At 48.5% G+C, this 23,832-nt stretch overlaps 1 protein-coding gene across 1 annotated transcript in view; it reads left to right on the top strand.

The window, feature by feature from the left end:
• Window positions 1-23,832, top strand: part of LOC147102008 (uncharacterized) — a 46,781-nt gene that overhangs the window by 8,163 nt on the left and 14,786 nt on the right. The window contains exon 2 of the mRNA XM_085964140.1: window positions 21,907-21,952. Coding sequence (XP_085820266.1) covers window positions 21,907-21,952 — 46 coding nt within the window. The remainder of the gene's footprint in view (window positions 1-21,906; window positions 21,953-23,832) is intronic.

The raw sequence follows: 23,832 nt of genomic DNA, 5'->3' as shown, positions 1-23,832 counted from the left end.
AATACCCCTAATATTCAAATAACAATTAACATTTCAACATGTACATTAAACAACAAAAGTCCATTTATAGATTCAGTCGTTGGGGCAGCTTCCTGACCCTTTCGGGATAGCGCCTTTCCAGAGGTTCTTGTTCTTGGTGCAGAGGCGATTCTGACCCCTTTTCATCAGGTTCCACTGCTACTGGGCCTGAAGTAGATGCTACCGGTATGTCGGGTTCATCCCCAGGTACTCGAGACATGGGGTTGACGTGTTCCTGTGACGCTAAGATCTGATCGACGTGGCATCTCACAATGTTCTCCCCGACATCCACTGTGTACATTAATGGCCCCTGCCTTGTACATATCGTTACGGGTTGCCACTTCTCTGTTCGATAGTCACGGGCCAAGACTGGTTGCCCTACATTGAAGCTCCTTGTCGGCTTCTCATTGATGTGCTGGAATTGTTTGTCCTCAACATTTCTTCGCACATTTGGTCTGAGCAAGTCCAGACGAGATCTCAACCTTCGGTTAAAGAACATCATGGCTGGGGTCTGGTTGGTAACTGCATGTGTCGCGTTTCGGTAGGCTAATAAGAAATTGTCCATCTTATGCTGTAGTGGAATTTCATCATCGCACATGGCCTTTATCGCCTTCTTAAAGGTTTGTACGAACCTCTCAGCCAATCCATTTGTGGCTGGATGATACGGGGCGGAGGTTCCTTTTCATGAATTTTTGGAACTCGTCGGACACAAACTGTGGTCCATTATCAGAGCAAATCTGCTCTGGCAAACGGTTTCTGGCAAATATGGTCCGTAGGACTGCAATCGTTTTCTCTGTAGTGGTTGAAGACATTTTTATCACCTCAGGCCACTTTGAATGAGCATCCACTGCTATTAAGAACATTGAGTCCATGAATGGACCAGCGAAATCAATATGCAGCCGTTGCCATGGAGAGGAGGGCCACTCCCATGGGTGTAGAGGGGCATGTGGTGGTGCATTTTGGACCTTCTGGCATCCTAAGCAGCTCTTAGTTAGGTCTTACAGAAACATGGCTGCAGGGTGACAATGCCTGGGAATTAAACATACCAGGTTATTTAACGATCAGGAAGGACAGGCAGGAAGGAAGGGGAGGTGGGGTGGCTATGTTAATAAAGGAAGGAATCACTGTAATACAGAGAAATGATATTGGGTCAAAAGATCAGGATAATGAAACAGTTTGGGTGGAGGTAAGGACTAATAAGGGGAAAAAAACACGAGTGGGCGTAGTCTATAGGCCTCCGAACAGTTGCAACTATGTTGGACGGAGTATCAATCAGGAAATAGTTGAGGCTTGTAATAAGGAAACATCTATAATTATGGGGGATTTTAACTATCATATTAATTGGACAAATCAAATTGGGCAGGGCTGCCTTGAGGATGTGTTCATTGAGTGTATTAGGGATGGGTTTCTTGAGCAGTATGTAACTGAACCGACCAGGGGGCAAGCAACCTTAGATCTGGTCCTGTGTAACGAGACAGGATTAATTAAAAATGTCCTAGTAAAGGACCCCCTTGGAATGAGTGACCATAACATGGTTGAATTCCATATTCAATTAGAGGGTGAGAAGGTTGGATCTCAAACAAGCATGCTAAGCTTGAATAAAGGAGACTATGAAGGTATGAGAGCGGAATTGAGTAGAGTGGATTGGGAAAATAGATTAAAGGGTAAGACGATACATGATCAGTGGTGTACATTTAAGGAGTTATTTTACAACTTCCAAAAAAATATATATTCCACTGAGAAGAAAAGGGTGTAAAAGAAAAGACAGCCATCCGTGGCTAAGTAAAGAAATTAAGGATAGTATTCAACTAAAAACAAGGGCATATAAGGTAGCCAAATCTAGTGGGAGGATAGAGGATTGGGAAAACTTTAAAAGACAGCAAAAAATAACAAAAAGATTGATTAAGAAAGGGAAGATAGATTATGAAAGTAAATTAGCAAAAAATATAAAAACAGATAGTAAGAGTTTTTATAGTTATATAAAAAGAAAAAGGGTGGCTAAAGTAAATGTTGGTCCCTTAGAGGATGAGACCGGGAAATTAATGGTGGGAAATATGGAGATGGCAAAAACACTGAATGAATATTTTGTATCAGTCTTTACAGTAGAAGACACTAAGAATATCCCAACACTGGACAAACAGGGGGCTATAGGGGGGGGAGGAGCTAAACACGATCAAAATCACTAAGGAAGTGGTACTCGGTATAATAATGGGACTCAAGGCGGATAAATCACCTGGACCTGATGGCTTACATCCTAGGGTCTTGAGGGAAGTGACGGTAGGGATTGTGGATGCATTGGTAATAATTTTCCAAAACTCCCTGTACTCAGCAAAGGTCCCAGCAGACTGGAAAACTGCTAATGTAACACCCTTATTTGAAAAGGGCAGTAGACAGAAGGCTGGAAACTATAGACCGGTTAGTCTAACATCTGTGGTAGGTAAAATTTTGGAGTCCATTATTAAGGAGACAGTAACAGGACATTTGGATAATCATCATTTAATAGGGCAAAGTCAGCATGGTTTTATGAAGGGGAAGTCATGTTTGACAAATTTGCTGGAGTTCTTTGAGGAAGTGACATATAGGGTGGATAAAGGGGAACCAGTGGACGTAGTGTATTTAGACTTCCAAAAGGCATTTGACAAGGTGCCACACAAAAGATTATTGCTTAAGATAAAAAATCACAGGATTGGGGGTAATATTCTGGCATGGATAGAGGATTGGCTATCTAACAGAAGGCAGAGAGTTGGGATAAATGGTTCATTCTCAGAATGGCAATCAGTAACTAGTGGTGTTCCGCAGGGGTCGGTGCTGGGTCCCCAACTCTTTACAATCTATATAAACGATTTGGAGGAGGGGACCGAGTGTAACATATCAAAGTTTGCAGATGATACTAAGATGGGAGGGAAAGTAGTGAGTGAGGAGGACACAAAAAACCTGCAAGGGGACATAGACAGGCTAAGTAAGTGGGCAGAGATTTGGCAGATGGAATACAATACTGGAAAGTGTGAGGTTATGCACTTTGGCAGGAAAAATCGTAGAGCAAATTATTATCTTAATGGCAAGAAACTGGAAAGTACTGAAGTACAAAGGGATCTGGGGGTCCTGGTGCACGAAACTCAAAAGGTTAGTATGCAGGTGCAGCAAGTGATTAAGAAGGCCAATGGAATGTTGGCTTTCATTGCTAGGGGGATAGAATATAAAAATAGGGAGGTATTGCTTCAGTTGTACAAGGTATTGGTGAGACCGCACCTGGAATACTGCATACAGTTTTGGTGTCCATACTTAAGAAAAGACATACTTGCTCTCGAGCCAGTACAAAGAAGGTTCACTCGGTTAATCCCGGGGATGAGGGGATGGACATATGAGGAGAGGTTGAGTAGATTGGGACTCTACTCATTGGAGTTCAGAAGAATGAGAGGCGATCTTATTGAAACATATAAGATTGTGAAGGGGTTGGATCGGGTGGATGCGGGGAGGATGTTCCCGATGATGGGTGAAACTAGAACTAGGGGGCATAGTCTTAGAATAAGGGGCTGCTCTTTCAAAACTGAGATGAGGAGGAACTACTTCACTCAGAGGGTGGTAGGTCCATGGAATATGCTGCCCCAAAAAGCTGTAGAAGCTACATCATTACATAAATTTAAAACAGAAATAGACAGTTTCCTTGAAGTAAAGGGAATTAAGGGTTACGGGGAGCAGGCAGGAATTTGGACATGAGTCTAGGTTCGGATCGGCCATGGCCCTGTGGGTAGCGGAGCGGGCCCAGGGGCGGTGTAGCCTGATCCTGCTCCTATTTCGTGTGTCTAATTCTGTTAGATTCAGGGGATGGTTCTGTGATAGTAGATTGGCGGTTAGGATCAGCTCAGCCATGATCTTATTAAATGGCGGAGCAGGCTCGAGGGGCCGATTGGCCTACTCCTGCTCCTATTTCTTATTTTCTTATGTTCTTATGTCTTCGATTTGTTGATCGATTCCCGGCCACCACACATAAGCCCTAGCAAGGCTTTTCATTTTCACTCCCCACAGATGACCTTCATGTAGCTCCTTTAGCACTCTCTCCCTTAACTTGGGTGGAATCACCACTCTGGATCCACAGATCACTGTCCCCTGGCATACTGACAGCTGTTCTCTTCTGGATGAGAATGCTGGCAACAGTGAGTCGCCATGTGTTGGCCATCCCCTCACCGTCAATTCATATACCCGTGACAGCGTCGGATCATTGCGGGTCTCCTTCTCTATATCCGCGTTTGTTACTGGCAATCGTTCAATTATTGACGAATAAAATATCTCGATAGGGTCCACTGCTGGTGCTTCCTCCACAGTAGGCAGTGGCAGGCGCGATAGCCCATCAGCGTTCCCATGCTGTTTCGTGCCTTTATATTCTATTTCATATGATTGATTCGCCCCTAGAAACAGGGACCATCTTTGTAACCGCTGTGCAGTCATCACTGGAACGCCCTTCTTAGGATTAAAGATGGAGACAAGTGGTTGGTGGTCAGTCAGCAAGGTGAACTTCTGCCCATGCAGATAGTGGTTGAATTTTTCTACTCCCCATACTAGGCTGAGGGCCTCCCTGTCAATCTGAGCGTAGTTGCGCTCGGCTGAGGTTAGTGACCGAGACGCAAAGGCTACTGGCCTCTCCAACCCGTCTGGGAATTTGTGCGACAGCACCGCTCCAATACCGTAGGGTGATGCATCACATGCCAAACGAATTGGTAGTGCTGGGTTGAAATGGGCCAACACCTCTTTTGATGTGATCAATTCTTTACACTTCTGGAAAGCTCGTCTACGTTCGTCATCCCACTTCCATGGTACCCCTGTTTGCAGTAGGGTGTTCAGCGGGTGTAATACCGTAGACAAATTTGGTAAGAACTTGTGGTAGTAGTTTACCAGCCCGAGGAACGACCTCAGTTGTGACACATTTTCCGGTGCTGGAGCCTTGACTACTGCCTCAATTTTGTCAGGGGACTTATGTAACCCCTCTTCATCGATGACGTGGCCACAATACGAGATCTGTTTCTGGGAAAACTCGCACTTGTGGCGATTAGCTCGTAGCCCATACTCCTTTAACCTGGTGAGCACCTTCTCCAAGTTGGCGAGGTGATCACCGTCATTTTCGCCCGTGACCAAGATGTCGTCCAAATAACACTGGGTCCCTGGAATCCCTTGCAGGACCTGATCCATAGCCCTTTGCCAGATAGCCGGAGCCGAGGCTACTCCAAACACCAGCTGGTTGTATTGATAGAGACCTTTATGAGTGTTGATCGTAAGGTAATGTTTCGAAGCTTCTTCTACCTTCATTTGCAAGTACGCCTGGGCTAGATCAATTTTGGTGAAGCGTTTACCTCCAGCTAGCGAGGCGAAAATATCCTCAATTCGTGGAAGCGGACATTGCACCGTGTGAGGGACTGGGTTCACTGTCACCTTAAAATCCCCACAGATGCGGACCTTCTTTGGTTCCCCAGGCGTATTACTCAACGACCTCTTCATTACAGGAATGATGGGTGTAGCCCACTCGCTCCAGTCCACTTTGGACAGTACTCCTGAACATTCCAACCCTTCCAGCTCTGCTTCAACAGCTGGTCTGATCGCATAAGGCACTGGTCTGGCCTTCAGAAACTTTGGGCTTGCATTTTCCTCTATTTTAATCGTTGTTGTTATTCCTTTTAGTGTTCCTAGTCCCTCCTGGAACACTTCTTTTGCGTCAGTTAGCATTTTTGACAGTCGTCCAGGTGTGACGTCGTCATCCTTTTTGGCCTCAACCTTCAGTGCCTGTATGGAATGCCAATCTAATTGTATCTTCCAGATCCATTCACGTCCTAGCAGTGGTGGTCCACCATTTGGCAATACATATATATCCATTTTAGGTATTTCCTGGCCTTTAATATGTCACTTTCACCCTTATTTTTCCTTTGGGGTAGACTTTTTGCCCCGTATACGTCTTCAAGACAATCTCTGTAGCTTTCAAGGGTATGTGTGAAGATAGCCGCTTGTAGTCTCTTTGATTTATGATTGTTAGAGCTGACCCTGTGTCCAATTCCATTTCCACTTGGACTCCGTCTATCTTGAGTGTAACCCAGATAGTCTGGTGATCCTCCATTTCGGTTACCTTATGTAGTTTCAGACAACCCAGCTCCTTGCTTCCGGAGTCTGTGTCACTTTTCTGTTCGTCTGAACCACTGTCCATCACCTGGTGTACCTTTTTGTACTTCTCCTGTGGAGATTTCTTACTGTTGGTTTTCTTCCCAGACCTGCAGACTCTTGCTACGTGTTCTGCTTTCCCACACTGTCTGCACACTTGGTCCTTGAACCAACAATCTTTCTGGTCATGTGTTGTTCTGCCGCAGCGATAGCATTTCCCTGTTCCATAGGACATTTCATTGGTGCCATATTCTTGCGGTCTCCGTTGTATCTCTGCAGCGCCCCTTGCGGCTGCTTCGTGTGATACTGCCATACTGAAAGTTTTGTCCAGCGTAAGGTCCTTTTCTGATAGAAGCCATTTCTGGGTTCCTTCACTTTGTAGCCCACACACAAACTTGTCCCTTAACGTGTCTGCTAGTCCCGCTCCAAACTGGCAGTGTTTCGATAGCTTGCGCAGTTCCGTTAGGTACTCAGCATTGCTTTCATCTTTGTGTTGGTTCCTTTTATGGAACTTAAATCGTTCTGCTATCAGCAGCGGTGTCGGGTTTAAGTGATCCTGTAGGATTTCTACTATGCTTTCAAAATTCTTGTTTACCGGCTTCTCTGGGGTTATTAGATTTCGCAGTAACCCATAAGTTTTTGCACCCATGGAATTTAACAGAACCAGTGCTTTATTAGCATCTGGCACTTCATTTGCCCTGCAGTACACCTCAATACGTTCCACATATGTCGCCCAATCTTCGACTTCATTGTCGAATGTAGAGATACTGCCACTGTTTGGCATCCTTGTGTGTGCGTTAACTATCACAAATGGCGCCTCCTGCACTTCCCCTTTTTCTCCACTGGCACAAAATGGCGTCTCCCGCGCTTTCCTTCCTTCCCGCGCTCGCCCTTCTTCTCCGCTGCGGCTTCTAAAAATGGCGTCTCCCGCGCTCTTCCTTCTCCGCGGCTCAATGGCGTCTTCCGCGCTCTTCCTTCTCTGCGGCTCAATGGCGCCTCCCGCGCTCTTCCTTCTTCTCCGCGGCTCAATGGCGTCTCCCCTTTCTTCGCCCCGTGGACCCTGTTCAGCCTGTGAGCACTGGCTGTGCTCTGCGTGTTCTTCTTTTTATATTTTTCGACGCTGCTCAGTCTAGAACCCGGCTGTTTCTTTCCCTCTCTCTCTCCGGTTTGTTTTATTTTCCTCGACGCCGCTCGGTGTTCAACCCCCGGCTGCGCCCTGCGCTCTTCACCCTCTGTCTTACCTCGTCGACGCTGCTCGGCTCTCTCTCCGCCGTCGATCGGCTCCAGCCGCCGCTGCTCGGGAAGGGTCTGCACTGGACCTGTCGTTGGTCTCTTACTGCTCGTTGTGGCTGGGGAACCAAGCCCGGCTCTCCACAGCCTCCCCTGCGAAGTTGGATCTCTGCCTGACTGCTGGGCGGTTGCTCGTGGTCGACGCCCGTGATCCTGGCCTCGACTATATATATATATTTTTTTATGTTGCAGGTAGATTCGAATCGACACTCGTCGCCACTGTTGGATCCGTGGTTCAGTGGATATGCTATTATTAAATAATTACACGGATGCTGTACATTAACAAATAACAGGTCTTTACTGGAGGAGGGTAGTCTCTAGACTGGGGGTACAGAGGCATGCGCAAAGCTTATATACCGGTGTGGTCACTGCCGGTACTACAGTATACAGGAGCTGTAAAAGTACACCACTAGTCACAGCCTGCCATCCTGAAAAAGACCCATTTATCCCTACTCTTTGTTTTCTGTCTGTTAACCAATTCTCAATCCATGCTAGTGTAGGAATGTTTAGTTCCTATCCAAAGACTGAGGTCCACTCAGGCGATCAAACAAAACGAAGTTTAATGGAAACTAACAGGTTTAAACAAGTAACTACAGGAGAACATCGAGTGTAGGTCTGCTCAGTTCGGAGGTTCCACGAGGACTGCTCGGGCGGTCCTGTGGTTGACGTCATGACGTCATCACGTTCTTCCCGCCAGTGGGGGATCACGTGATGAACGGCGTGACATCATCGCATTTACCCGCGCTGTTAAAGTAATCACGCTCTGTACAAGTAAACAGTATAAATAAAGATACAGACTCAGGCTGTAGCTAACATGTTGTTAAAGGGAATTATATACAAATGATCTGAGTCGTTTAGTGGCTCCGCCACATGCGCCCCCCCAGAATTGTCTTTAACAGCAAAAGTGAGATGGCGAGGAGGCCTGACAAGCCTGTCCGAGCGACTTCTGTAACCCTGGAGTGGAAGCTGGTGGTCGAGCTGGCGGGCGGTTGTGGTGGATCTGGCACGGCGACTGTGGGCGGTCGGCCATGTTTTGGCGGTTGGGCGATCTCGACTGGGCGGTCCAGGTCTAAGTGTGCCGGCTTCAACTGGTCAACCAAAATGTGGTCCGGTTTACTTCCGATATTGACCGAAAAGGATTTGTCTCCCGGCTCTATGATGCAGAAGGGACCAGTGTAAGGAGGCTTGAGCGGGTCTCGGTGAGCGTCGTGGTGGATAAACACGTACTCGGCGCTTTTCAGCTCAGTTGGGACGTGGGAGCTCTGTAAGCCGTGATGCGATGTAGGCACTGGAGCGAAACATCTGGCCACTTCCTGGTGGCTGACAAGTTGCTGGGATGCGGACCATGGCTCTGTTGGAGACGGGAGGAAATCCCCTGGTACTCGTAGTGGCTGGCCATATACGAGTTCCGCCAAGGACGATTGTAAATCTTCTTTGGGTGCCGTGCGAAGACCCAAAAGGACCCAGGGAAGTCTGTCCACCCATCCCGTGCCTTGAAGACTGGCCCGCGGAGCGGCTTTGAGCGACCAGTGGAATCGCTTGCACAGGCCGTTCGCCTGTGGATGATAGGCGGTGGTGCGATGTAGTTTGGTGCCGAGCCCCTGAGCCACAGCGTTCCAGAGCTCAGAGGAAAACTGCGGTCCACGATCGGAAGAGATGTCCGCCGGTACCCCGAAACGAGCAACCCAAGAGGAGATGAAAGCTCTGGCTACGTTTGCCGAAGTGGTGGAAACCAAAGGAACTGCCTCTGTCCATCTAGTGGTGCGGTCTACCATTGTGAGGATGTGTGTAAAACCTTGAGAAGGTGGAAGCGGCCCCACGAGGTCCACATTCACGTGGTCGAATCGACGCTCCGGAACAGCGAAAGTGGCCAATGGAGCTTTACCTTGGCCTTTTGGCAGACCACGCAGGTGTTGGCCCAGTCGTGGACATCCATGTGCATACCCCGCCAGACGAATTTTGACGACATCAGCCTTTGCGAGTGTAAAGTCTGTGTGTTATATGGCGAATTAATACACAGACTACAAGAGTAACTTTAACAGGACTTTACTATTCGAAGGTCAGGGCGAATCTGCCCAATAAATCCTTACAGAGCACTTATATACCGGTGTGGTCACCACCGGTATTACAGTATACAGTAGCCAAGATAAAGTAGTGCAACCCTTAAAATAGTTCTCTTAAAGGTGGAACGTTACATACACTACAATCCTCCCTTTTTAGGTTAACAGTATTCCCATTAATATAACATCATAACATATATACAACTTTATGTAAAACAGTTCACAGATTCAGTCTCTCTGGAGGCTTCCTGACTCTGTCCGGATAACGCCTCGGTGGTGTAGTAGTTTTCGGTGGTGTAGTAGGTTCTTCTGGCAAGGTCGATTCTGCTTGAAGGACAGTGTCAGGTTCATCTGATTCCAGTATTACCGGATCGGAGGTAGATGCTCTGGGTATCTCTGCTTCAACATTAGGTGTATAGAGTTGTGGAGTAGGTTGGCCCTTTGTGGATGACTCTATGATCTGGTCAACATGGCGCCTTATTATGCTTTCACCAATGTCCACGGTATACATCAGCGGTCCTAGCCTTTTTCCAATAGTTCCAGGCTGCCATTTCTCGGTACGGTAGTCCCGGGCCAAAACTTGTTGACCTATCTGGAAGGTTCTAGTTGGCCTTTCATTCATGCCTTGAAATTGCCGGTTCTCTACGTCCCTTCTGACGTTTGGCTTAATCAAATCCAGCCGGCATCTTAGTCTTCTATTGAAAAACATCATGGCGGGAGTTTGGTTTGTGACCGCATGTGTTGCATTCCTGTACGCCAACAAGAAGTTATCTACCTTATGTTGTAGATTTATGTCTTCATTACCCATGGCCTTTATGGCCTTCTTGAAGGTCTGGACAAACCTTTCAGCTAAGCCATTGGTGGTGGGGTGGTATGGGGCGGACGTGTAGTGCTTAACCCCATTGCTTTTTAAGAACTTCCTGAATTCTTCGGACACAAATTGCGGTCCATTATCAGAACAGATCTGTTCCGGCAGCCCATTCCTGGCAAATATGGTCCTTAATACTGTGATGGTTTTTTCCATGGTGGTGGAGGACATCTTTATTACCTCCGGCCACTTGGAGTGTGCATCCACCGCGATTAAAAACATTGAGTCCATAAATGGACCAGCAAAGTCGATATGTACCCTTTGCCATGGAGATGAGGGCCACTCCCATGGATGCAGAGGAGCTTGTGGTGGGGCGTTTTGGACCTTCTGGCATCCTAGACAGCTCTTGGTTATTTCTCCGATGTCTCCATCAATACCTGGCCACCACACAAACGCTCTGGCTAGGTTCTTCATTTTCACTCCACCCAGATGCCCCTCGTGAAGCTCCTTTAGCACTTTATGCTGGAGTTTGGGTGGAATCACCACTCTAGATCCACACATCAAGGTTCCTCGGCACACTGACAGCTGTTCTCTTCTTTGCGAAAATGCTGGCAACATTGGTTCGCCATGTGCTGGCCATCCCTCCACCGTTAAATCGTAGACTCGTGAGAGAGTCGGGTCATTTCTTGTTTCCTTTTCGATCATAGAATTTGTTACTGGTAGACATTCCACTATGGTTGAGTGGAACATCTCCACTGGGTCCACTGTAGTCGCCTCTTCTACCACTGGCAACGGTAGGCGCGATAACCCATCAGCATTTCCATGCTGTTTGGACCTTTTGATTAAGAAAGGGAAGATAGATTATGAAAGTAAATTAGCAAAAAATATAAAAACAGACAGTAAAAGTTTCTATAGTTATATAAAAAGAAAAAGGGTGGCTAAAGTAAATGTTGGTCCCTTAGAGGATGAGACCGGGAAATTAATGGTGGGAAACATGGAGATGGCAAAAACACTGAACAATTATTTTGTATCAGTCTTTACAGTAGAGGACACTAAGAATATCCCAACACTGGACAAACAGGGGGCTCTAGGGGGGGAGGAACTAAATACAATTAAAATCACTAAGGAAGTGGTACTTGGTAAAATAATGGGACTCAAGGCGGATAAATCCCCTGGACCTGATGGCTTGCATCCCAGGGTCTTGAGGGAAGTAGCGGTAGGGATTGTGGATGCATTGGTAATAATTTTCCAAAACTCACTGGACTCAGCAAAGGTCCCGGCAGATTGGAAAACTGCTAATGTAACACCATTATTTAAAAAGGGTAGTAGGCAGAAGGCTGGAAACTATAGACCTGTTAGCCTAACATCTGTGGTTGGTAAAATGTTAGAGTCCATTATTAAGGAGACAGTAACGGGACATTTGGATAAACACAATTTAATAGGGCAAACTCAGCATGGTTTCATGAAGGGGAAGTCATGTTTAACAAATTTGCTTGAGTTTTTTGAGGAAGTAACATACAGGGTGGATAAAGGGGAACCAGTGGACGTAGTGTATTTAGACTTCCAAAAGGCATTTGACAAGGTGCCACACAAAAGATTATTGCTCAAGATAAAAAATCACGGGATTGGGGGTAATATTCTGGCATGGGTGGAGGATTGGCTCTCTAACAGAAAGCAGAGAGTTGGGATAAATGGTTCGTTCTCAGATTGGCAACCAGTAACTAGTGGTGTTCCGCAGGGGTCAGTGCTGGGTCCCCAACTCTTTACAATCTATATTAACGATTTGGAGGAGGGGACCGAGTGTAACATATCAAAGTTTGCAGATGATACAAAGATGGGACGGAAAGTAATGAGTGAGGAGGACATAAAAAACCTGCAAAGGGACATAGACAGGCTAAGTAAGTGGGCAGAGATTTGGCAGATGGAATACAATACTGGAAAGTGTGAAGTTATGCACTTTGGCAGGAAAAATCATAGAGCAAGTTATTATCTTAATGGCAAGAAACTGGAAAGTACTGTAGTACAAAGGGATCTGGGGGTCCTGGTGCACGAAACTCAAAAAGTTAGTATGCAGGTGCAGCAAGTGATCAAGAAGGCCAATGGAATGTTGGCTTTTATTGCTAGGGGGTTGGAATATAAAAACAGGGAGGTATTGCTGCAGTTGTACAAGGTATTGGTGAGGCCGCACCTGGAATACTGCATACAGTTTTGGTGTCCATACTTAAGAAAAGACATACTTGCTCTCGAGTCAGTACAAAGAAGGTTCACTCGGTTAATCCCGGGGATGAGGGGGTGGTCATATGAGGAGAGGTTGAGTAGATTGGGACTCTACTCATTGGAGTTCAGAAGAATGAGAGGCGATCTTATTGAAACATATAAGATTGTGAAGGGGCTTGATCGGGTGGATGCGGTGAGGATGTTCCCAATGATGGGTGAAACTAGAACTAGGGGGCATAATCTTAAAATAAGGGGCTGCTCATTCAAAACTGAGATGAGGAGAAACTTCTTCACTCAGAGGGTGGTAGGTTTGTGGAATTTGCTGCCCCAGAAAGCTGTGGAAGCTATATCATTAAATAAATTTAAAACAGAAATAGATAGTTTCCTAGAAGTAAAGGGAATAAAGGGTTACGGGGAACGGGCAGGAAATTGGACATGAGTCTGGGTTCGGAATGGTCATGGCCCTGTGGGTAGTGGAGCGGGCCCAGGGGCCGTGTAGCCTTGTTCTGCTCCTACTGTGTTCTAATTCTGTTAGATTTCAGGAGATGGTTTTATTCCTGTTCCTGGCTGGGGTGGAGATCGCTTTTACAGAAGGGAAGTACTGTAGAAAATATAGGGACAGAGTGATCTCCTGGAAGAATTTCGATCGCCCAGATGGGTCGGAGAGGAATTTCCCAGATTTTTTTCTCCCAAATTGGCCATTGGGTCTTTATCTGGTTTTTCGCCTCTCCCGGGAGATCACATGGGTTCGGGTGGATGCAGAGTGATAGAAGATTTGAGGTTAGGATCAGATCAGCCATGATCTTATTGAATGGTGGAGCAGGCTCGAGGGGCCGATTGGCCTACTCCTGCTCCTATTTCTTATGTTCTTATTCGATGTCATATTGGTGTGCCCCTAGTAAAACGGACCACCTCTGTAGCCTTTGCGCTGTCATAGTGGAAACGGCCTTGTTAGGGTTGAATATGGATACCAACGGCTGGTGGTCTGTCAGCAATGTAAACTTCTTGCCCTGCAGGTAATGATTGAATTTCTTTACTCCCCACACAAGGCTGAGAGCCTCCCTATCTATCTGAGCATAATTGCGCTCAGCGGAGGTCAATGATCGGGATGCAAATGCGACTGGCCTTTCCGAGCCATTTGGCAACTTGTGCGAGAGTACTGCTCCAATACCATAAGGGGAAGCATCACAAGCTAGACGAAGAGGTAGCGTTGGATTGAAGTGAGCCAACACTTCCTCAGAGGTGATCAATGCCTTGCTTTTGCGAAAGGCCTTCTTACAGTCCTCGCTCCACTTCCATGGTACTTCTTTCCGCAACAGAGCATTCAGCGGGTGCAGCACCATGGATAGATTTGGCAGAAACTTATGGTAATAGTTAATCAACCCCAGAAACGACCTCAACTGTGATACATTTTCCGGAGCGGGGGCCTTCACGACAGCTTCGATCTTTTCAGGTGACTTGTGCAGCCCCTCTTGGTCAATGACATGACCACAGTACGAGATCCGTTTCTGGAAGAACTCACATTTCTGGCGGTTAGCTCGAAGGCCATATTCCTTCAACCTGGTGAGCACCAGTTTCAAATTTGTGAGGTGTTCCTCCTTGTCCTCTCCCGTAATCAGGATATCGTCCAAGTAACACTGAGTGCTTGGAATACCCTGTAAGGCCTGCTCCATGGCCCTCTGCCAAATTGCTGGAGCCGAAGCCACTCCAAAAACCAGTCTATTATATCGATACAAGCCTCTGTGCGTGTTGATTGTGAGATACTGGCGCGACTCTTCCTCAACTTCCATCTGTAAGTATGCTTGCGCCAGGTCTATCTTGGTGAAGTGTTTCCCACCAGACAATGAAGCAAAGATATCCTCAATCCGCGGAAGCGGGTATTGTACCGTGTGAAGCACCGGATTAACTGTGATCTTGAAGTCTCCGCAGATGCGGACCTTTCCTGGTCCCCCTGGCTTGTTACTCGACGAAGGCTTCATGACGGGAACAATGGGCGTGGCCCACTCACTCCAGTCCACCTTAGACAGTACCCCTGAACGTTCAAGCTCTTCCAGTTCTGCCTCCACAGCAGGTCGTATCGCGTAAGGTACCGATCTGGCTTTGAAAAATTTTGGGCTTGCATGTTCTGCAATCTTGATTTTTGCCTTAATTCCTCTCAGTATTCCCAGTCCCTGCTGGAATACCTCTTTAGCCTCGTCCAATATTCTGGACAGTCGTTCAGGTTTGACATCTTTCTTTCCGGAATCTACCGTCATTGTGTTTAGGGAGTGCCAGTCTATCTCTATTTTCCTGATCCACTCCCGCCCCAGAAGTGGTGGACCTCCCTCGGGTAGTACATATATGTCCATTCCTTGGTGTTCTTTGCCATTGTGTCTCACCTTGACTTTTATCTTTCCGATGGGGTATACTTTATGCCCCGTGTATGTCTGCAATACTATCTCCGTATCCCGTAGGGGAATATGTTTGAATAACTTTTTGTAATCTTGCTTATTCATGACCGTCAACGCCGATCCGGTGTCCACTTCCATCTTCACTTGGACTTTTGCAATCTGTAGTGTGACCCAGATAGTTTGTTGGTCAGTTTCCTTACTCACATTGTGAATCCTCAGACTACCCAGTTCCTTGCTGTTGGAGTCTGAATCCGAATTCTGTTCATCTGAACTCTTCACAGTCACCTTATGTACCTTTCTGTACTTCTTCTGCGGTGACTTATTGTTGCTGGTCTTCTTTCCTGACCGGCATACTTTAGCTATGTGACCCAGCTTGCCACATTTTCTACATTCCTGGTTTTTAAACCAGCATTGGTTCTGGTCGTGTGTTGTCTTCCCACAACGATAACATTTCGTTGTACCCGAAGTCATTTGATCCACGCTGAGTGCCTCTGTCTTCAGCTGCATTTCCGCCGTGCCTCTCGCTGCGGCTTCGTGCGATGCTGCAATAAGGACAGCCTTATCAAGTGTAAGATCGTTCTCTTCGAGCAGTCGCTTTTGTGTTTCTTCCTTCAACATCCCACACACGAACTTGTCTCTCAGTGCCTCTGTCAGATTTTCCCCAAACTGACAGTATTTTGCTAGCCTACGCAGTTCAACCAAGTACTCCGCGTTGCTTTCCTCTTTTAGTTGCGTTCTCATGTAAAATTTAGATCGTTCCGCTAACATCAGCGGTGTGGGGTTCAAATGATCCTTCAGGACAGCAACAATATTAGCGAAAGACTGATCCGCCGGTTTAGCTGGTGATAGAAGATGCTTCAATAGCCCGTATGTCTTCGCACCCATTGAGTTTAGTAAGGTTAGAGCTTTATCATAATTTGCTATCTTATTGACCTTACAATATATCTCGATGCGTTCTACATACGTGGCCCAATCTTCCACATCGGAATCGAAATCGTTGATGTTACCATGCTTAGGCATCTTCACAATCTTTCTGAGAACAACAACGAAATTTTTCTTTACTTTTTAACTTTTTTTTTCAAAAATGGCGGTTTCCCGCGCTTATCTTCTTCCCCGCCTCCGAGGATGGCGGTTTCCCGCGCTTGTCTTCCTCTGGCGGGGGGTAAGCTTTGCCCTCGGGCGACGACCGCTGGCTTTCGGGTTTCGCAGCCTGCGCGCCGGCTTCAGTTTATTCTGAAGCTCTCCCGCTCGCTCGGGCTCTGTCTCTCCCTCAGCGGCTTTCAATCGCGCCTCCCCAGCCCTCTCGCAGTCCGGTCCTTTCCTCCCCCGGCTGCGGCTGAGTTCTCCGTGGTTTTATTATTTTTTTTTTCCCGCGCCTTACGATCCCGGTCGCAGCGCCTCGCGGCCTCGGTAGCTGCCCGGCCTTTTTTGCCGGTCGTGGTCGAGCTGTCTCCCGACGCTGTTGCGTCTCCCAGCTCACTTGTAGCCCGGTCTCTCACACCGGCTGCGTTCCCGCTCGTAGCCCGGTCTCTCACACCGGCTGCGTTCCCGCTTGTACCGCGGCTTCCATGCCCTATGCTGCCCCAGTCTCAGCATCTCTGGCCCCGACTTCTGTCCGGCTCCTTTCCCCCGACCGTGGTCGAGTTCACCGCCCTTATCCTCCGTTTCTTTTTATTTCCCCCCTACTCACAGTCAACGTGGCCGACTTGCTTCTCGTGGCTGATCGGCTCACTCACCACCGTGACAGAAGGGACGATCACTGCCTGTTGCTGATGGAAGGCTTCGTGTCTGAATTATTTCTTCTTCCTTGCTCTGCAGACTCGAGTCTTCTCTCAGCAGAACGACGAGGGCGGATGCCTCTTCTCGCCGCTCGTTAACTGCTTCGGATGTATCGCTGCCGCAGGGTAAGATCGAACTCGTCGCCACTGTAAAGTCTGTGTGTTATATGGCGAATTAATACACAGACTACAAGAGTAACTTTAACAGGACTTTACTATTCGAAGGTCAGGGCGAATCTGCCCAATAAATCCTTACACAGCACTTATATACCGGTGTGGTCACCACCGGTATTACAGTATACAGTAGCCAAGATAAAGTAGTGCAACCCTTAAAATAGTTCTCTTAAAGGTGGAACGTTACATACACTACAGCGAGGCCTTCATGCCAGGGTGTGACAACCCGTGTATGGCGTCGAACACTTTTCGGCACCAGGCGACTGGTACGATAGGGCGGGGAGCTCCCATGGAGACGTCGCAAAGTAACGTGATGCCTGCGGCATGGAATTTGACATCGGCCGCTTTGGAAGCTAGAGGGGCTGGTCCTGTATGCTTGGGTCTCCGGGTCCGAGGCTTGATCCGCAGCCATGAGGGCAAAGTCGATTCCGAGTTGGACTGCGTGAACAGTCGCGCGGGAGAGGCAATCCGCCACCAGGATGTCTTTGCCGGACACATGCTGAATGTCCGTGGTGAATTCTGAAATGAACGTCAGGTGACATTGTTGCCAAGCTGACTACGGTTCGGCGGTCTTGGCCATAGCGTACGTTAGTGGCTTGTGGTCTACAAAAGCCGTGAATGGACGTCCCTCTAGTAAGAACCGGAAATGGCGGATGGCTAGAAAAAGGGCCAGCAACTCCCGGTCGAAAGTGCTGTACTTTCTTTCGTTTCGCCGTAGTTGACGGCTGAAAAACGCCAGCGGTTGCCACGTCCCATTCACCCATTGTTCCTGCACTGCGCCGATTGCGTAGTGCGATGCGTCAGTGGTAAGGGCAATGGTGGCACCTGGAAGCAGGTACGCCAGCATGGTTGCATTGGCCAAGGCGCCTTTGGTGTCGACGAACGCCCGGTCCATCTCGGCCTTCCAGTTGATCGGACCCTTACCGGACTTGGCCTTGAGGGCCTCGTACAAGGGCTGCATAAGCAGAGCCGCCTTAGGGATAAACCGGTGATAAAAATTGACCATCCCGAGGAACTCCTGTAGGGCCTTGATGGACTGCGGGCGCGGGAAAGATGTAACCACCTCGACCTTCGTCTGTAAGGGAATTGCGCCGTCTGATGTGATGCGATGGCCCAAGAAATCAATCCGCTGCAGGCTGAACTGGCATTTGGCCGGGTTGATAATCAAACCGTGTTGACTGAGGCGTGTAAAGAGGGTGCGCAAATGGCAGAGGAGCTCCTCTTTGCTAGAGCTGGCGATGAGGATGTCGTCAAGGTAGACGAAGATGAATTTTAGGTCCCGAAGCACGGAGTCTATCAAGCGCTGGAAAGCCTGTACAGCGTTCTTCAAGCCAAACGGCATCCGTAGAAATTCAAACAGGCCGAATGGGGTGATGACTGCGGTCTTCGGGATGTCCTGCAGGTGCACGAGGACCTGGTGGTAACCACGGACGAGGTCGACTTTTGAAAAAAAGGTATTTCCCGCCAAATGGGCCGAGAAATCTTGAATATGCGGGATCGGGTACCGATCAGGAGTAGTGGCGGCGTTCAGGCGTCGGTAGTCACCGCATGGCCGCCGTCCGCCACCGGGTTTCAGAACAATGTGGAGAGGCGAAGACCAAGGACTATTCGACCGGCGAATAATCCCCAGCCGCTCCATCGTGTCGAACTCTGCTTTCGCAGCCGCGAGCTTGCCGGGTTCGAGTCGTCGGGCCCGTGCGTAAACCGGGGAGCCGGTAGTGGTGATGTGATGTTCTACACCATGTTTAGTGGCCGAGGAGGAGAAAGTGGGCCTGGTCAGATCTGGGAACTCTCCGAGGAGGCGAGTGAAGTCATCTGGAGGTGGGAACGCACAGGAGACAGTGAGCGGCACGGCGTTACCGCGGTGTCACGGGATGGAGTGGACGTGGCCGCATTGATCAACCGGCGGTGCCTGACATCGACCAGGAGGCCGTTGGCACACAAAAAATCCGCCCCGAGGATGGCCTGCGAGACTTTGGCCGTGATGAATTCCCAGTGGAAGCGCTGGCCGCCGAAACACACCTGGACCCGCCGCTGTCCGAAGGTCCGAATGGCCGCACCATTAGCCGCTTCGAGGGAGGGGCCGTGGCCCCCAGCTTGTATATCGAGATGTGACGCAGGTAGGATGCTACACTGTGCCACGGTGTCGCAAAGGAAACGTCGACCAGTTAGGGAGTCGGTGATGAAGAGAAGCTTTCCCGAATTTCCGATTGCCATCGCAGCCGCGGGGCGCTCGTCAGACCCAGTCCTCTTTCACCAGGGTTGCTGTAGATGTTTTTTTTGAGCGAAAAACTGCTGGGAGGGTGGCAGCATCTTGCTTTCGCGCCAAAACGGGCGTGGTAGAAGCACAACCCCGCTGATTGAGGAGCTGGAGCAGCGTCTGTGGGGGATGGGTGCCTCGTGGCAGCGCTGTACTGCTGTGTCACCGCGAAGATCTTGTCCGCTTCGGCAGCCAGCTCTGCGCAGTCTGTGACTTCGGACCTGGCTAGGGCAGCCTGAACTTGCTCCGGTAGTAGGCTGAGGAATAGCTCCCTGAAGAGGAAGCATTCCGGTTCGGAACCGAGGAGCGTGAGCATTTGGCTCATGAGCTCGGACGGCTTGGGGTCCCCGAGGCCGGGCATAGTGAGCAGCCGGCGGGCGCGCTCTGACTTCGTGAGCCCGAAGACCTGTAGCAACCGCACCTTTAACGTGTCATACTTGCGATCAGTAGGCGGACTACCAAGTAGGCTGACGATCCGCGAGGCTGTGGCGCTGTTGAGGGCGGAGACCACATAATAATAACATGTCTGATCCGCAATGATGTCCCTGATGGCGAACTGGGCTTCAGCCTGGATGAACCACACGGCTGGTTGTTGCTCCCAGAACTGTGGTAGCTTCAAGGTAGCGGCGTTCGTTTCCATGTTGAGTATCTTCTGCGAAAACCATTCGCAAAAGTCGGGGTCACCAATGTAGGAATGTCTAGTTCCTATCCAAAGACTGAGGTCCACTCAGGCGATCAAACAAAACGAAGTTTAATGGAAACTAACAGGTTTAAACAAGTAACTACAGGAGAACATCGAGTGTAGGTCTGCTCAGTTCGGAGGCTCCATGAGGACTGCTAGGGTGGTCCCGTGGTTGACGTCATCACGTCATCACGTTCTTCCCGCTAGTGGGGGATCACGTGATGAACGGCGTGACGTCATCGCGTTTACCCGCGCTGTTAAAGTAATCACGCTCTGTACAAGTAAACAGTATAAATAAAGATACAGACTCAGGCTGTAGCTAACATGTTGTTAAAGGGAATTATATACAAATGATCTGAGTCCTTTAGTGGCTCCGCCACACTAGTATATTACTCCCAATTCCATGTGCCCTAATTTTGTTCACCAACCTCTTGTGTGGGATCTTATCAAAGGCCTTCTGAAAATCCAAATACACCACATCTACCAGTTCCCCTTTGTCTACTCCACCAGTTACATCCTCAAAGAACTCCAATAGATTTGTTAAACAGGATTTCCCTTTCATAAATCCATGTTGACTCTGCCAAATCTTACTATTAGTTTCTAAGTTCCCAGTTATTGCATCCTTTATAATAGATTCCAGCATTTTCCCAACTGATTAGGATGATTGGCTATGATAAATTGACCCTTAGTGTTAGGGGGATTAAATATGTGGGGTTACGGGGATCGGGTGGGATGTGTGTCGGTGCAGGCTCGATGGGCCGAAATGGCCTCTATCTGCACTGTGGGGTTTCTGTGATTCTGTGACCTGTGATGTGAGGCTTGATAAGCAAGGGGGTGAAAGGTTATCGGGGTAGGTGGGAATGTGGAGTAATCAGATCAGCCATGATCTTATTGAATGGCAGAGCAGACTCGAGTGGTCGAGTGGCGGAGCAGGCTCGAGGGGTCGAGTGGTGGAGCAGGCTCGAGGGGCCGAGTGGCGGAGCAGGCTCGAGGGGCCGAGGGGCGGAGCAGGCTCGAGGGGCCGAGTGGCGGAGCAGGCTCGAGGGGACGAGTGGCGGAGCAGGCTCGAGGGGTCGAGTGGCGGAGCAGGCTCGAGGGGCCGAGTGGCGGAGCAGGCTCGAGGGGCCGAGGGGCGGAGCAGGCTCGAGGGGCCGAGTGGCGGAGCAGGCTCGAGGGGACGAGTGGCGGAGCAGGCTCGAGGGGCCGAGGGGCGGAGCAGGCTCGAGGAGCCGAGGGGCGGAGCAGGCTCGAGGGGACGAGTGGCGGAGCAGGCTCGAGGGGACGAGTGGCGGAGCAGGCTCGAGGGGACGAGTGGCGGAGCAGGCTCGAGGAGCCGAGGGGCGGAGCAGGCTCGAGGGGCCGACTGCTGTTCCTAATTTGTATGTTTGTAAGTCTTTCTTTCTTTCTTTTCTTTCTTTGCTGGGTGACCCTTTTTAAATATGTTGTTTTGCTCCCATACAGTGTCATCAACTGTTCTAGGTCAAAGTGACAAGTACTGGTCTAGCTCAATGTGGTTCCACACAGTCTACATAAATACACACTGCCCCAGATCACTGTGATCGCAGTGTAAATACTGTAGAGTAATGTGGCCCAGTATCGTGTAACGTACCGTTCTAGACTAATTTGATCCCACTCAGTGTAATAAAGTAATATTACCCAGTGAAGTGCATTGCTCTGGAGCATTGTGACACCTGCAAAATATAATCCATGTTGTTTTAGGACAATTTAATACTATTATAGAGCCACATAACATCTGGCAGTTTAATGTTGTTCTACATCAATATATCACCACTAAACAATATCTTTTGAGAGCAATGATTCAGTGCAACATGGCCCATAGATCAATGTGATAGTCTGCGGGTCAGTTACTGTTCTAGATCAATGAAATGCAAAGAATGTTGTGACATAAGTCAATGAGCGAGTGAGGGGACGTAAATTGTAGAAATTAATTTATACAATAAAATCTAGCTGATGAAAATGATCATGCTTTTAAAATGTAGAAGATAAAATACAATCTGCAGTACAGTTCCTACTGGCACCACCTCTCAATGAGACAGAGAATAAGGTGCAACTTTGCTTCTATTACAGGCCAGCATGACGGTGAAATCAGGAATAAAGAATTCTTCACTCCAAGGTAAATGCAATGATGGATAATCAGCACCTTGCTCGTGTGTTTTGGTTTTAACACCATTCTTATTTTTTCTTTCAAACTTTTTGGTTCATCAAGGAGTGAGATGAAATTCTTTCTCATTTCTTTAAGTTAAGATGCATCGGGAAGTGAAGCTCTTCCTCTGAAAGAACAACAGACTTGCATTTCTATAGCGCCTTTCACTACCACCGGCGACCCAAAGCACTTTACAGCCACTGAAGCACTTTTTTGAAGTGTAGTCGCTGTTCACAGAATCACAGAAACCCCACAGTGCAGATAGAGGCCATTTCGGCCCATCGAGCCTGCACCGACACATATCCCACCCGATCCCCGTAACCCCTACACCAACACATATCCCACCCTATCCCCGTAACCCCACGTATTTAATCCCCCTAACACTAAGGGTCAATTTATCATAGCCAATCAACCTAACCCGCACATCTTTGGACTGTGGGAGGAAACCGGAGCACCCGGAGGAAACCCACGCAAACACGGGGAGAATGTGCAAACTCCACACAGACAGTCACCCGAGGCCGGATTCGAACCCGGGTCCCTGGCGCTGTGAGGCAACAGTGCTAACCACTATGCCACCGTGCTGCGTGTAATGTGTAATGTGGGATGCTCTACAATGATGCACCATAACTCCAATCTTGGGCTGATTCCTACCCTATTGTTATCATCTATTATCCCACAGCAACCATTCTTATAAGACCAGATATATCTCCCTGGGCCCCCACTGGTGACCAGTGGGAGCAACACCCGGGGGTTTGTTGCCGCTGTGAGGAAGGACATCCTTTATTTTGCCTGGCCCGGCCCACTAGCACAGCTCGAGTGCACCCCTGCCCTAGGCCTGGCCCTGACTGAGCTGGTCGAGTGTTGTGCAGAAGCAGGCTAGGCCGGGGACTGGTCCTGTACACAACTGCAGCCAGCCTAGAACACTCAACAACATGACTGAGAAGCAGCTCGTTGCCCTCTCAACCCAAGCCACTGGCAGCTGTGTCAATAATCAACATAACTAGGAGTCGCTTCAACTAAAAACAACCAACGGTAGCAATCTTTAACGGAAATTATAAAATCACAACCAGCTCAGCAGCAGCTAAAAAATACACAGGTGGAGGCCGGAGTTCTGATCCATTAACTGAAGCTCTGGACCGGAGATAGGTTGGTAGTTTACTGTGGATTCACGTACTGGCATGTTCTGACTAACATTTAAATGCATGTTCTTCCTCTGGCAGCCTTAGCCAGACCACCTGGGGAAAGGAGAGGAAATGGCCAGGCGGGGGTCTCCCTGTTGTGAGGTCCAAGCAACTGTTTCACTGAAACCTGAGGAGGTGTTGTGCCCTGGAAAGTCTCACCCCTTCTGTTATGTATTGTGTGTTCTATTGAGTGTTCTCCTCCCACCTGTGGTGGCGCTGTCACAGGAGATAAATGGTTGGGTATTCTCTCGGTTAAGTTTAGCTCTCTTTGTTTGGAACTTGCCAGAACTTCCTTTCCTTCCAATAAAGCACTTCATGTTTGAATCTCTGAGTTCTGAGTCCTAAATTGTGTCTAGGTAGAAAGGTACCGACACAACAAGTGGCAACGAGGCGTGGATGAATCTGCGTACGTTACGGGTGCAGTGAGTAAACAGAAAATTTAATTTGAAACGTGAGATGGCTACTATATTAGGAAACATCAGTGATTTTGATGAAAATGTGGAGCAATGGAGCGCATATACGGAACGTTTTGACTATTTTGTATTGGCGAATGCGGTGGCAAATGAAAAGGTCGTGCCTACCTTTTTGAGTGTAATCGGGCCGAAGACTTTCAATTTACTTCGCAGCCTCGTGCAGCCAGATAAGCCAGGAACTAAAACATATAAGCAA

The sequence above is a fragment of the Somniosus microcephalus genome, chromosome 22 (assembly GCF_052327205.1).
Source record: "Somniosus microcephalus isolate GS21.2 chromosome 22, FLI_Smic_1.0, whole genome shotgun sequence".
Lineage (NCBI taxonomy): Eukaryota > Metazoa > Chordata > Chondrichthyes > Squaliformes > Somniosidae > Somniosus > Somniosus microcephalus.
This window is presented reverse-complemented; position numbering and strand designations above follow the sequence as displayed.